General features: G+C 42.3%; 1 protein-coding gene across 1 annotated transcript in view; it reads right to left on the minus strand.

Annotated features, from left to right (window-relative positions):
• LOC126252230 (uncharacterized) overlaps positions 1-13,073 on the minus strand; it is a 596,261-nt gene that overhangs the window by 334,799 nt on the left and 248,389 nt on the right. Inside the window, exon 8 of the mRNA XM_049953102.1 lies at positions 8,877-8,983. Within this exon, the coding sequence (XP_049809059.1) occupies positions 8,877-8,983 (107 nt within the window). The remainder of the gene's footprint in view (positions 1-8,876; positions 8,984-13,073) is intronic.

The following is a 13,073-nucleotide window of genomic DNA, read 5'->3' on the forward strand; positions in this document are numbered from 1 at the left end:
GCTACGACACCTGTTCAATTCCTGTGTATCTTCGATACAATGAATGTGGTTTGGTACAAGTTTTCGGAATACACAGACGTGCTCGTTGTGTACGGCGAAGCTCGAGACAGCGAAAGAGCTGCCAAGTCATCTGCATTACGAACATCTGGCGCAACGTTGCACGCCATCGCATAAACTTTTCGCGCAAGTTACACAGCGGCTCTGAGAAACATATCCCCATGGGGAGGAGGCAGGACTGTGGTGCTTCACGGCAACGCCTCACGTCCGAATTTAAAGAAGCATAGCATTGAAGACAGCCCGTCAATGAGTACTTGAACAATTTCGGGTGCAGTGGGTGTTAGTCACAGTATCGTCTGGGGCGTTCAGCGTGAGCAACAGTCACATCCGTACCACTTACAAAGGTTACACGCTATTGGTCCAGACGATTCTCCACAAGGCGTTGCCTACTGCACGTTGTTCCTGCACCGCTGCATCGACACATCCTTGCTTCCAAGTCAATTTCTGTTCATAGATGACTGTCAGTTCACTAGCGACTGTGTTCTAAATTCGCGAAACAGACATGTCTAGGCAGACGAAAACCCTCGTGCCACACACGTTCAGGGATTTCAACATCGGTTTGGTATTGTGTGGACGGTCATGTGATTGGGCCATACCTCCTTCCACTCAAGCTTACTGGTCCTCCATACTTGATCTTCCTGCAAAAAATATTGGACCCGGTATTGGAAGCTGTGCCACTGAACGTGCGTCAAGAAATTGATTTCAGCGTGATGGAGCACGATCTCACTTCTCACGTGCGTTTCGGAGACATCTCAAGATGGATAGATTGAGGTGGTCCAAACGTGTGGCCCCCGCGATCGCCGGACTATTTCTTATGGGGTCGTATGCAAAGGTTAACTGACCAGACTTCTGTAGAGACAGAGGAAGATGTGCTGCCACGAGTTCTCGCCGCTGCACTAGACACTGAGGAGAAACTATGTAGGATGTAGAGTGTGTACGAGAACATGCTTCGTATGTACGACGTCTCTAATAACATTGGTGGTTGTCACATCGTGCCGCTGTTGTAATGCATGTAATGCATCAGTACTGTTCTATACGTACAGTATACTGGATTCTTTTTTGTTTCGGAGTAATACAAACAAGTAATGTTTAAATGTTAACATAAAAAATGTGATAAACGGATGTTATGTTTCCTTTCGAATTGTTATCTAATAACTGTAGGCCCTACTGCGTCACACCTAATTCAGTTCATCAAGCGGAAGTGGATTAGTAACATCTGAATCGAAACTGTCGTAGAAGGGAAACGCCACGTTTCCGAACATTGGTTCCTGTTCAAACTATCATGTACTCATTCCCCTATAAAAATCCTTGAACTTTGTTATGAGAATTTCCGAACACCCTGTATAACGTCATTATCTGTCTTGGCGGCGCTTCCGAAAGCAAAGTAATGTTTAAATGTTAATATAAAAAAAAATGTACTTAAATGATAAATTGATATTTCGTTATGTTTCCTTTCGAATTGTTGTCTAATAACTGTAGGCCCTACCTGCGAAAAAAGGGCAAGGCTCTATTGTCCATGCTACGCGTAAGATGTGTTATTAATGCCACATTCGCACCAAATATCACCGAAATTCTCCCCAACACCACTATAAGGTTTCCGTCACGTAATACTCTTACCCAAACGTCACCCCTTCTCTTGACACCTCTGTGATGCAGGTCAGAACAGAGACGTCCAGCGTTGAAATCATGCGGATTTCTTACAGGTGGCTCAAGAAAACATTTAGCACTCACTGCCGCTCAGAATCGACTCGAATAGGCCTCAATAGGTGGAGTAAATGGCATCAATGAAATCATGCTTTGCCTTGGGGCGTTTTTTAAACTCATTTCACGGTCGAAAACGACATTTTGCGTTGCGACGTGCAACAGAACAATGTTCTTGATGACCTGGTAAAGATACTACAACAACCAGCGACCATTCAAAACAATTCAACGAAATCCACGATTACAAAGGAAGATTGTAGGTATCTTTGAACCATATTTAACACTTCTGCGTCGTAATGGGGCAAAATGATAGGTTTTAAAAAATTACCCTTTAATTATTTTGCGCTATGTATTATATGTGAAAGAAGAAAGGATAAAATGCAAAGAGTGAAAATTTGTCTGTAACTTGAGCAGAAACCAGATGCGGTTTTAAGAGTCAAAGGATATGAAAGGAAACGAGTTGTTGAGATGGCAGTGGATCAGTGTTGTAACCTAACGCGTGTTATTCAGTCTATTGGGAAACTAGAAAAGGAAACCAAGGAAAAATTTGAAAGGGCTTTAATGTTAAGGTAGAAGGAATAAAATATTTCAAGGTTGACGAGATTGTTGTTGTTGTTGTGGTCTTCAGTCCTGAGACTGGTTTGATGCAGCTCTCTATGCTACTCTATCCCATGCAAGCTTCTTCATCTCCCAGTACCTACTGCAACCTACATCTTTCTGAATCATCTCTTGGCCTCCCTCTACGATTTTTACCCTCCACGCTGCCCTCCAATACTAAATTGGTGATCCCTTGATGCCTCAGAACATGTCCTACCAACCGAGCCCTTCTTCTCATCAAGTTGTGCCACAAACTTCTCCCCAATCCTATTCAATAATTCCTCATTAGTTATGTGATCTACCCATCTAATCTTCAGCATTCTTCTGTAGCACCACATTTCGAAAGCTTCTATTCTCTTCTTGTCCAAACTATTTATTGTCCATGTTTCACTTCCATTAAGGGCTACACTCCATACAAATACTTCCAGAAACGACTTCCTGACACTTAAATCTATACTCGATGTTAACAAATTTCTCTGGTTCAGAAATGCTTTCCTTGCCATTGTCAGTCTACATTTTATATCCTCTCTACTTCGACCATCATCAGTTATTTTGCCCCCCAAATAGCAAAACTCCTTTACTACTTTAAGTGTCTCATTTCCTAATCTAATACCCTCAGCATCACCCGACTTAATTCGACTACATTCCATTATCCTCGTTTTGTTTTTGTTGATGTTCATCTTATATCCTTCTTTCAAGACAGTATCCTTTCCGTTCAACTGCTCTCCCAAGTCCTTTGCTGTCTCTGACAGAATTACAATGTCATCGGCGAACCTCAAAGGTTTTATTTCTTCTCCATGGAATTTAATACCTACTCCGAACTTTTCTTTTGTTTCCTTCACTGCTTGTTCAGTATAGAGATTGACTAACATCGGGGAGAGGCTACAACCCTGTCTCACTCCATTCCCAACCACTGCTTCCCTCTGATGTCCCCCGACTCTTATAACTGCCATCTGGTTTCTGTACAAATTGTAAATAGCCTTCCGCTCCCTGTATTTTACCCCTGCCACCTTCAGAATTTGAAAGAGAGTATTCCAGTCAACATTGTCAAAAGCTTTCTCTAAGTCTACAAATGCTAGAAACGTAGGTTTGCCTTTCCTTAATCTAGCTTCTAAGGTAAGTCGTAGGGTCAGTATTGCCTCACGTGTTCCGATATTTCTACGGAATCCAAACTGATCTTCCCCGAGGTTGGCATCTACTAGTTTTTCCATTCGTCTGTAAAGAATTCGCGTTAGTATTTTGCAGCCGTGACTTATTAAACTGATAGTTCGGTAATTTTCACATCTGTCAACACCTGCTTTGTTTGGGATTGGAATTATTATATTCTTCTTGAAGTCTGAGGGTATTTTGCCTGTCTCATACATCTTGCTCACCAGATGGTAGAGTTTTGTCGTGACTGGCTCTCCCAAGGCTGTCAGTAGTTGTAATGAAATGTTGTCTACTCCCGGGGCCTTGTTTCGACTCAGGTCTTTCAGTGCTCTGTCAAACTCTTCACGCAGTATCGGATCTCCCATTTCATCTTCACCTACATCCTCTTCCATTTCCATAATATTGTCTTCATCTACATCGCCCTTGTATAGATCCTCTATATACTCCTTCCACCTTTCTGCTTTCCCTTCTTTGCTTAGAACTGGGTTTCCATCTGAACTCTTGATATTCATACAAGTGGTTCTCCTTTCTCCAAAGGTCTCTTTAATTTTCCTGTAGGCACTATCTATCTTACCCCTCATGAGATAAGCCTCTATATCCTTACATTTGTCCTCTAGCCATCCCTGCTTAGCCATTTTGCACTTCCTTTCGATCTCTTTTATGACACATTTGTATTCCTTTTTGCCTGCTTCATTTGCTGCATTTTTGTATTTTCTCCTTTCATCTATTAAATTCAGTATTTATTCTGTTACCCAACGATTTCTACTAGCCCTCGTCTTTTTACCTACTTGATCTTCTGCTGCCTTCACTACTTCATCCCTCAAAGCTACCCATTCATCTTCTACTGTATTTCTTTCCCCAATTCCTGTCAATTGTTCCCTTATGCTCTCCCTGAAACTCTGTACAACCTCTGGTTCTTTCAGTTTATCCAGGTCCCATCTCCCTAAATTCCCACCTTTTTGCAGTTTCTTCAGTTTTAATCTACAGGTCATAACCAATAAATTGTGGTCAGAGTCCACATCTGCCCCTGGAAATGTCTTACAATTTAAAACCTGGTTCCTTAATCTCTGTCTTACCATTATATAATCTATCTGAAACCTGTCAGTATCTCCAGGCTCCTTCCATGTATACAGCCTTCTTTTATGATTCTTGAACCAAGTGTTAGCTATGATTAAGTTGTGCTCTGCGCAAAATTCGACCAGGCGGCTTCCTCTCTCATTTCTTAGCCCCAATCCATTTTCACCTACTACGTTTCCTTCTCTCCCTTTTCGTACTACCAAATTCCAGTCACCCATGACTATTAAATTTTCGTCACCCTTCACTATCTGAATAATTTCTCTTATTTCATCATACATTTCTTCAATTTCTTCGTCATCTGCAGAGCTAGTTGGCATACAAACTTGTACTACTGTGGTAGGCGTGGGCTTCGTATCTATCTTGGCCACAATAATGCGATCACTACGCTGTTTGTTGTCGCTTACCCGCATTCCTATTTTCTATTCATTATTAAACCTACTCCTGCATTACCCCTATTTGATTTTGTGTTTATAACCCTGTAGTCACCTGACCAAATGTCTTGTTCCTCCTGCTACTGAACTTCACTAATTCCCACTATATCTAGCTTTAACGTATCCATTTCCCTACCTGCCCGATTAAGGGATCTGACATTCCACTCTCCGATCCGTAGAACACCAGTTTTCTTTCTTCTGATAACGACATCCTCTTGAGTAGTCCCCGCCCGGAGATCCGAATGGGGGACTATTTTACCTCCGGAATATTTTACCCAAGAGGATGCCATCATCAAATAACCGTACAGTAAAGCTGCATACCCTCGGGAAAAATTACGGCTGTAGTTTTCCCTTGCTTTCAGCCGTTCGCAGTACCAGCACAGCAAGGCCATTTTGGTTAGTGTTACAAGGCCAGATCAGTCAATCATCCGGACTGTTGCCCCTGCAACTACTGAAAGGGCTGCTGCCCTTCTTCATGAACCACACGTTTGTCTGGCCTCTCAACAGATACCCCTCCGTTGTGGTTGCATCTACGGTACTGCTATGTGTATCGCTGAGGCACGCAAGCCTCCCCACCAACGGCTCAAATGGTTCAAATGGCTCTGAGCACTATGCGACTTAACTTCTGAGGTCACCAGTCGCCTAGAACTTAGAACTAATTGAACCTAACTAACCTAAAGACATCACACACATCCATGCCCGAGGCAGGATTCGAACCTGCGACCGTAGCGGCCCCACCAACGGCAAGGTCCATGGTTCATGAGATTGTTTTTCTGTGATATATTGCAAAAGAAATGAGAGGCCATTGAACACCTCTTGATAGCCGGCCATACGCCAAAACAGTTAGAAGACACGGTTATCCTACACAGACAAGTCAAAGGACGGAGACTAGATCTGTGGGAAGAGCTATTTATTTTCAAACATCTTGAGCTCAAAGACGGCAATATACTTAATGATCAGCTGAACCTTGCCTGTAGACAATTTTTCGAAGGCTTCAAACCCGTACTGTTTAATATATAACATAAATGCTAGTAACCTCAGTACTCCATTTCCTCAGGAAGCTATGATGCACTTTCTTATCTTTTAGTTCACTGCCTGTTATGTAATATATTTTTTCTCACGATGTATGGCTGCCAATATACGGGCCTTCATGTAATAATTTTTTTCATTCTAACATATGTATTAACTGGATTATAGCCCAGGTTTCATAATTATGACTTAAGAGCCATTACGATTTTCTAAAATTTGTCACTTATATACATCCTATGTGTTTTACTATTATGGTAATATAACCGTTATATTCTGGCTGTATATGCCACTACGTATTACTCATGGCGGATGCGCCACCTGTCCTGTTTTTGATGAATGTTCTACGTGATTGCGCCTATAACTCCCAGTATGTCACAACGGGAGTGGTAAATGATTTTATTTATTTTTGTAACTCTATCTAAGGATGCATTTAATATTGATACCTCACGTTACTTCAGTACGCCAATCGGCAAATAGTTTGCGACCTGAGCGCCACCTGCCCTGGCCGCAGTGCTACTACGCTGGCCGATTTTACTCAGTCGCCCATGCGCTCTTCAACTACTGTGTTCTTAATTCTATATGTTTGACAAACCCTGTACTCAGGGCTATATTTTATTTAGATCAACTGAGTTATGTAAATGTTTGCAAAAATGACTAAGATACTTCACTCCATGTTACTGTAATATTGTAAGTATCAGCATTCCTTCTCACATGTTGTAATACAAGATTTTCCTAATATATGTTATACTTTATTCTTGACTCATGTATCTTACCTTGGTTATAAATTATGATGTTCATTGTCCCCAGGCCGTCTTCTGAAGAAGATAGATTTATATCTATTGAAACCTAGGTAAAGATTACTTTATCCTTTGCAACTGGTCGGCTGTTTTTTAATCTGTTGACGTGGAACCGTTGCTGTATCGCAGCTATGTTTAAAATACAGAATAGATACTGTCTTGGAAAGAGGCTACAACATGAGGATATCGACAAACGTAAAACAGTGGTAATGGAATGTAGTCAAATTAAATTAAGCGGTGCTGAGCATAGTCGTTTTCTTCTTCTTCTTTTTCTGCTGTTCAGTGTTTGGAACTGAACCAATCCATCTTCAGTTTCCGAAGTCATTGCATTCTGAGTCTTACTACGTCTCTTCCTACTATTGGATGTTAATGCGTGGCCTGACGTGGAATTCCCTTAACACTCTCTCTTTGTATTTGATGTTCCCATGAAGTTTTATTTTCTTCACTCTTTTCACTAATGTTACAAGAATCTAGTTGATTCCATCCTCATTTATTGTGTGATCTTATATGGTAATTTCGTTTATGCTGGTTGCAGTTTACTTTAATCAGGTTTTTAGGAGTCCATGACTCATTTCTGTATAGCAATACAGGTGTAGCCATGGTTTTATAAACCTTTGAATCTGTTTTAAAATGTATTATTTATGATCCTGTATATACACTGATATTTTAATATTATTTTCTATATCCTCATCCCTATCTTCTCATAAAAAAAAATAATGTTGTAGACCTGCTCAAGTGGTACATTAACTGTTATCATTTCTGTGCGGATGGGGTATTTCCCATGATGAATATACAACGGTTACATTCATTTCCCCTACATATTGTCGTCTACACACTACTTTCAGTATCTCATCTTCAGTTTCTTTCAGAATTGTTACATCCTGTGCTTCTAAAAGGATATTATCATAATCATTTCTATTAGTATGTATACCTAGATTTACTTCCTGTCTCCAATTCCTGATAAAATAATTCATATATCTATTAAATAAGGTTGGTTACAGGTTACAACCTTGCTTAAGTCCGTTAATGGTAGTGAGACAAGTAGATTGGGAATCACAAGCCAGAGAAGTTGTACATCAGCTTTACTATTTCGGAAGTTGATGGCTGAAGTACAGAAGACATCAAATGCAGATCAGAAATAGTAAGAAAAGAATTTATGAAAAAGAGGAATCTGTTAACAATTAATAGAAATTTAAGTGTTAAGAAGTATTCTCTGAAAGCATTTGTTAAACTTCTGTTTAACCTTGTAAGGAAGTGAAACAAAGGCGACAAGCAGTACAGACAAGAAGAGAATGGAAGCATCTGATATGTTGTGTTACAAAATAATAACTAATGATGAGGCAATGAATCGAGTTGGCGAGAAAAGAGCAATATGACACAACTTGACTGTAATCACAGATCAGTTGGTAGGACACAACCTGAAGTATCAAGGAATAGTTTGGTAATGGAGGGAACTGTGTGTGTGTGTGTGTGTGTGTGTGTGTGTGATGGGGAGAGAGTAAAAGTAGAGAGAAACAGCTTGTATGTGATCTCCTGACAGAGAACTTCGATGTTCTCGATCATATGAAGTTGGTTCAGGTTGGTTGACTTCAGGCCACAAGTGTTTTGTGAAGGCTGCTGTGACACTACACACTACACACTACACACACACACACACACACACACACACACACACACACACACACAGAGAGAGAGAGAGAGAGAGAGAGAGAGAGAGACAGACAGAGAGAGAGAGAGAGAGAGAGGTGTAGGGAAGGATGGACAGAGAGAGGGGGAGGAGGAATAGGCAGAGAGAAGGAGGAGGAGATATGTGCAATATGTGTTTGGGACAAGAACAGAGGTGAAGCCACGAGGAAACGATAAGCAAATAAGTGAATAAAAGTCCACATACGCTGAGTAGCAGGCTAATCCAGGACGAAATGGATGCTCCAAATGTTAGAACGATGTGTCCATTTTTTCTGTTACTCACCAACCCGTGACTTCAGCGACAGGGTCTGTGCATGGACGCTTATGTTGCGAACAGTTGTGTGACACCCACCTTCCTGTCCTGGCAGGTCTGCCTGGCCGTCTGCCACGAGACCTGCGGGTAGCTGACGAACAGGTAGCACGAGCTGTTGAACACCTGCAGCCGCTCGTCTGCGCACTCTACCGCGGCTGCAACACCAAACAAGCAAACACGCTCACTGACAAGTAGGAGAAAAACAGCAGTGGCACACGTCACTCACAGCAACAACTCAGATATGTCGTGCTCCCCATTTAGTAGTGCTTTAACATCCGGATTCATGACACACAAATGTTATCCGTATTATCAACGAAGTTTAAAGACTCATTGAATTTGGGTTACATCCGAATCTGTATCCTGAATATAGCCTGAATTGAAATACCTTATAATGTACACTACTGGACATTAAAATTACTACACCAAGAAGAAATGCTGATGATAAACAGGTATTCATTGGACAAATATATTATACTAGAACTGACATGTGATTACATTTGCACGCAATTTGGGTGCATAGATCCTGAGAAATCAGTACCCAGAACAACAACCTCTGGCCGTAATAACGACCTTGATACGCCTGGGCATTGACTCAAACAGAGCTTGGATGGCGTGTACAGGTATAGCTGCCCATGCAGCTTCAACACAATACCACAGTTCATCAAGAGTAGTTACTGGCGTATTGTGACGAGCCAGTTGCTCGGCCACCATTGACCAGACGTTTTAAACTGGTGAGAGATCTGGAGAATATGTTGGCCAGGGCAGCAGTCGAACATTTTCTGTATCCAGAAAGGCCCGTACAGAACAGACAACATGCGGTCTTAGGGATCGAATGAAGGGTAGAGCAACGGGTCGTAACACATCTGAAATATAACGTCCACTGTTCAAAGTGCCGTCAGTGTGAACAAGAGGTGACCGAGACGTGTAACCAATGACACCCAATACCATTAAGCCGGGTGATATGCCAGTATGGCGATGACGAATACACGCTTCCAATGTGCGTTCACTGCGATGTCGCCAAACACGGATCCGACCATCATGATGCTGCAAACAGAACCTGGATCCATCCGAAAAAATGACGTTTTGCCATTCGTGCACCCAGGTTCGTCGTTGAGTACACCGTCGCAGGCGCTCCTGTCTGTGATGCAGCGTCAAGGGTAACAGCAGCCATGGTCTCCGAGCTGATAGTCCATGCTTCTGCAAACGTCGTCGAACTGTTGTCTTGCAAACTTCCCCATCTGTTGACTCAGGGATCGAGAAGTGGCTGCACGATCCGTTACAGCCATGCGGATAAGATGCGTGTCATCTCGACTGCTAGTGATACGAGGCCGTTGGGATCCAGCTCGGCGTTGCATATTACCCTCCTGAACCCACCGATTCCATATTCTGCTAACAGTCATTGGATCCTGACCAACGCGAGCAGCAGTGTCGCGATACGTCAAACCGCAATCGCGATAGGCTACAATCCGACCTTTATCTAAGTCGGAAACGGTACACATTTCTCCTCCTTACACGAGGCATCACAACAACGTTTCACCAGGCAACGCCGGTCAATCGCTGTTTGTGTATGAGAGATCGGTTGGAAACTTTCCTCATGTCAGCACGTTTTAGGTGTCGCCACCGGCGCCAACCTTGTGTGAATGCTCTGAAAAGCTAATCATTTGCATATCACAGCATCTTCTTCCTGTCCGTTAAATTTCGCGTCTGTAGCACGTCATCGAAATAAGTGTCCAAGGAATAGAAAAGCAACTGGAATCACTCAACAGAGGAAAGTCCACTGGACCTGACGGGATACCAATTCGATTCTACACAGAGTACGCGAAAGAACTTGCCCCCCTTCTAACAGCCGTGTACCGCAAGTCTCTAGAGGAACGGAGGGTTCCAAATGATTGGAAAAGAGCACAGGTTGTCCCAGTCTTCAAGAAGGGTCGTCGAGCAGATGCGCAAAACTATAGACCTATATCTCTGACGTCGATCTGTTGTAGAATTTTAGAACATGTTTTTTGCTCGAGTATCATGTCGTTTTTGGAAACCCAGATTCTACTATGTAGGAATCAACATGGATTCCGGAAACAGCGATCGTGTGAGACCCAACTCGCTTTATTTGTTCATGAGACCCAGAAAATATTAGATACAGGCTCCCAGGTAGATGCTATTTTTCTTGACTTCCGGAAGGCGTTCGATACAGTTCCGCACTGTCGCCTGATAAACAAAGTAAGAGCCTACGGAATATCAGACCAGCTGTGTGGCTGGATTGAAGAGTTTTTAGCAAACAGACGTTAAAGTAACCTCTGGCGTGCCACCGGGGAGTGTTATGGGACCATTGCTTTTCACAATATATATAAATGACCTAGTAGATAGTGTCGGAAGTTCCATGCGGCTTTTCGCGGATGATGCTGTAGTATACAGAGAAGTTGCAGCATTAGAAAATTGTAGCGAAATGCAGGAAGATCTGCAGCGGATAGGCACTTGGTGCAGGGAGTGGTAACTGTCCCTTAACATAGACAAATGTAATGTATTGCGAATACACAGAAAGAAGGATCCTTTATTGTATGATTATATGATAGCGGAACAAACACTGGTAGCAGTTACTTCTGTAAAATATCTGGGAGTATGCGTGCGGAACGGTTTGAAGTGGAATGATCATATAAAATTAATTGTTGGTAAGGCGAGTACCAGGTTGAGATTCATTGGGAGAGTGCTTAGAAAATGTAGTCCATCAACAAAGGAGGTGGCTTACAAAACACTCGTTCGACCTATACTTGAGTATTGCTCATCAGTGTGGGATCCGTACCAGATCGGGTTGACGGAGGAGGTAGAGAAGATCCAAAGAAGAGCGGCGCGTTTCGTCACAGGGTTATTTGGTAACCGTGATAGCGTTACGGAGATGTTTAATAAACTTAAGTGGCAGACTCTGCAAGAGAGGCGCTCTGCATCGCGGTGTAGCTTGCTCGCCAGGTTTCGAGAGGGTGCGTTTCTGGATGAGGTATCGAATATTTTGCTTCCCCCTACTTATACATCCCGTGGAGATCACGAATGTAAAAGTAGAGAGATTAGAGCGCGCACGGAGGCTTTCAGACAGTCGTTCTTCCCGCGAACCATACGCGACTGGTACAGGAAAGGGAGGTTATGACAGTGGCACGTAAAGTGCCCTCCGCCACACACCGTTGGGTGGCTTGCGGAGTATAAATGTAGATGTAGATGTAGATCTTCGTGGTGTAGCAATTTTAATGGCCAGTAGTGTGCATTAAATTTAGACTGTCGAACTCATGTAGTAACGCTGTCTGACTGCGCTGTTGCGGAAATATGGCAAAAGAACAGCAGTAACTTACTTTGCATAAAGTACTAATAATGGGCATAAGTAAATAGTTAACAGAATTGTGTGCAGCTGCTAAACTGAGGTAAACATTCACGTGAATCTTGTCTTAGCAACTGGGTTTGTACCTACGTTCTATGTATAGGGTATGCTTGGCTCAGTCTGTTAGAATAACATTCCTCTTCTGAAACCTGAAACTGTAAGGCGTAAAGCAACAATCACGCTTTATTTTAAGTAATGAATAGCCCACTCCCTCAGCTACTGCAACGACTGACTTAGCTTCAGTTCTCTGAAATCATGCAGAAAAAAAGATGAAGCGTTTTGCTCAATCAAATTACTCAAATACGTAATAATGTTCGCAGTGATAATTTGGGAAAATTACTGCCTTTTCTGAAGACAAAATTCACATTGCAAGGAATAACTTGATAACATATTACGCGGAATTCCTTGATGCTGACTGCGAAGTATAGTTCGGCCGGAAAGATATCAGAATTTGAAACTAAGAGTAAGGTTGGTTCAAATGGCTCTGAACACTATGGGACTTAACTTCTGAGGTCATCAATCCCCTAGAAATTAGAACTATATAAACCTCACTAACCTAAGGACATCACACACATCCATGCCCGAGACAGGATTCGAACCTGCGACCGTAGCGGCCGGCTAACAGCAAGGGATCAGAAGTGACTATTAAAATGTTTGAGTTGGAAAATATATAATAGCATTTAAAGTATGATTAAGCCAAGGCACACACAGCATACGTGTACGTAGTACATTGTACAAACAACCACAACACGTGAAGCGTTACAACAAAAGAAAATCTATACATGTCAGAAAATACTGAAAGAAGTTCATTAAATGGGAAAGTGACAACTTTAAGTGCTCTGATATTCTAGTGAATTAATGGAAACTCAATTCTGTAC

This window comes from Schistocerca nitens, chromosome 4 (genome assembly GCF_023898315.1).
Source record: "Schistocerca nitens isolate TAMUIC-IGC-003100 chromosome 4, iqSchNite1.1, whole genome shotgun sequence".
NCBI lineage: Eukaryota > Metazoa > Arthropoda > Insecta > Orthoptera > Acrididae > Schistocerca > Schistocerca nitens.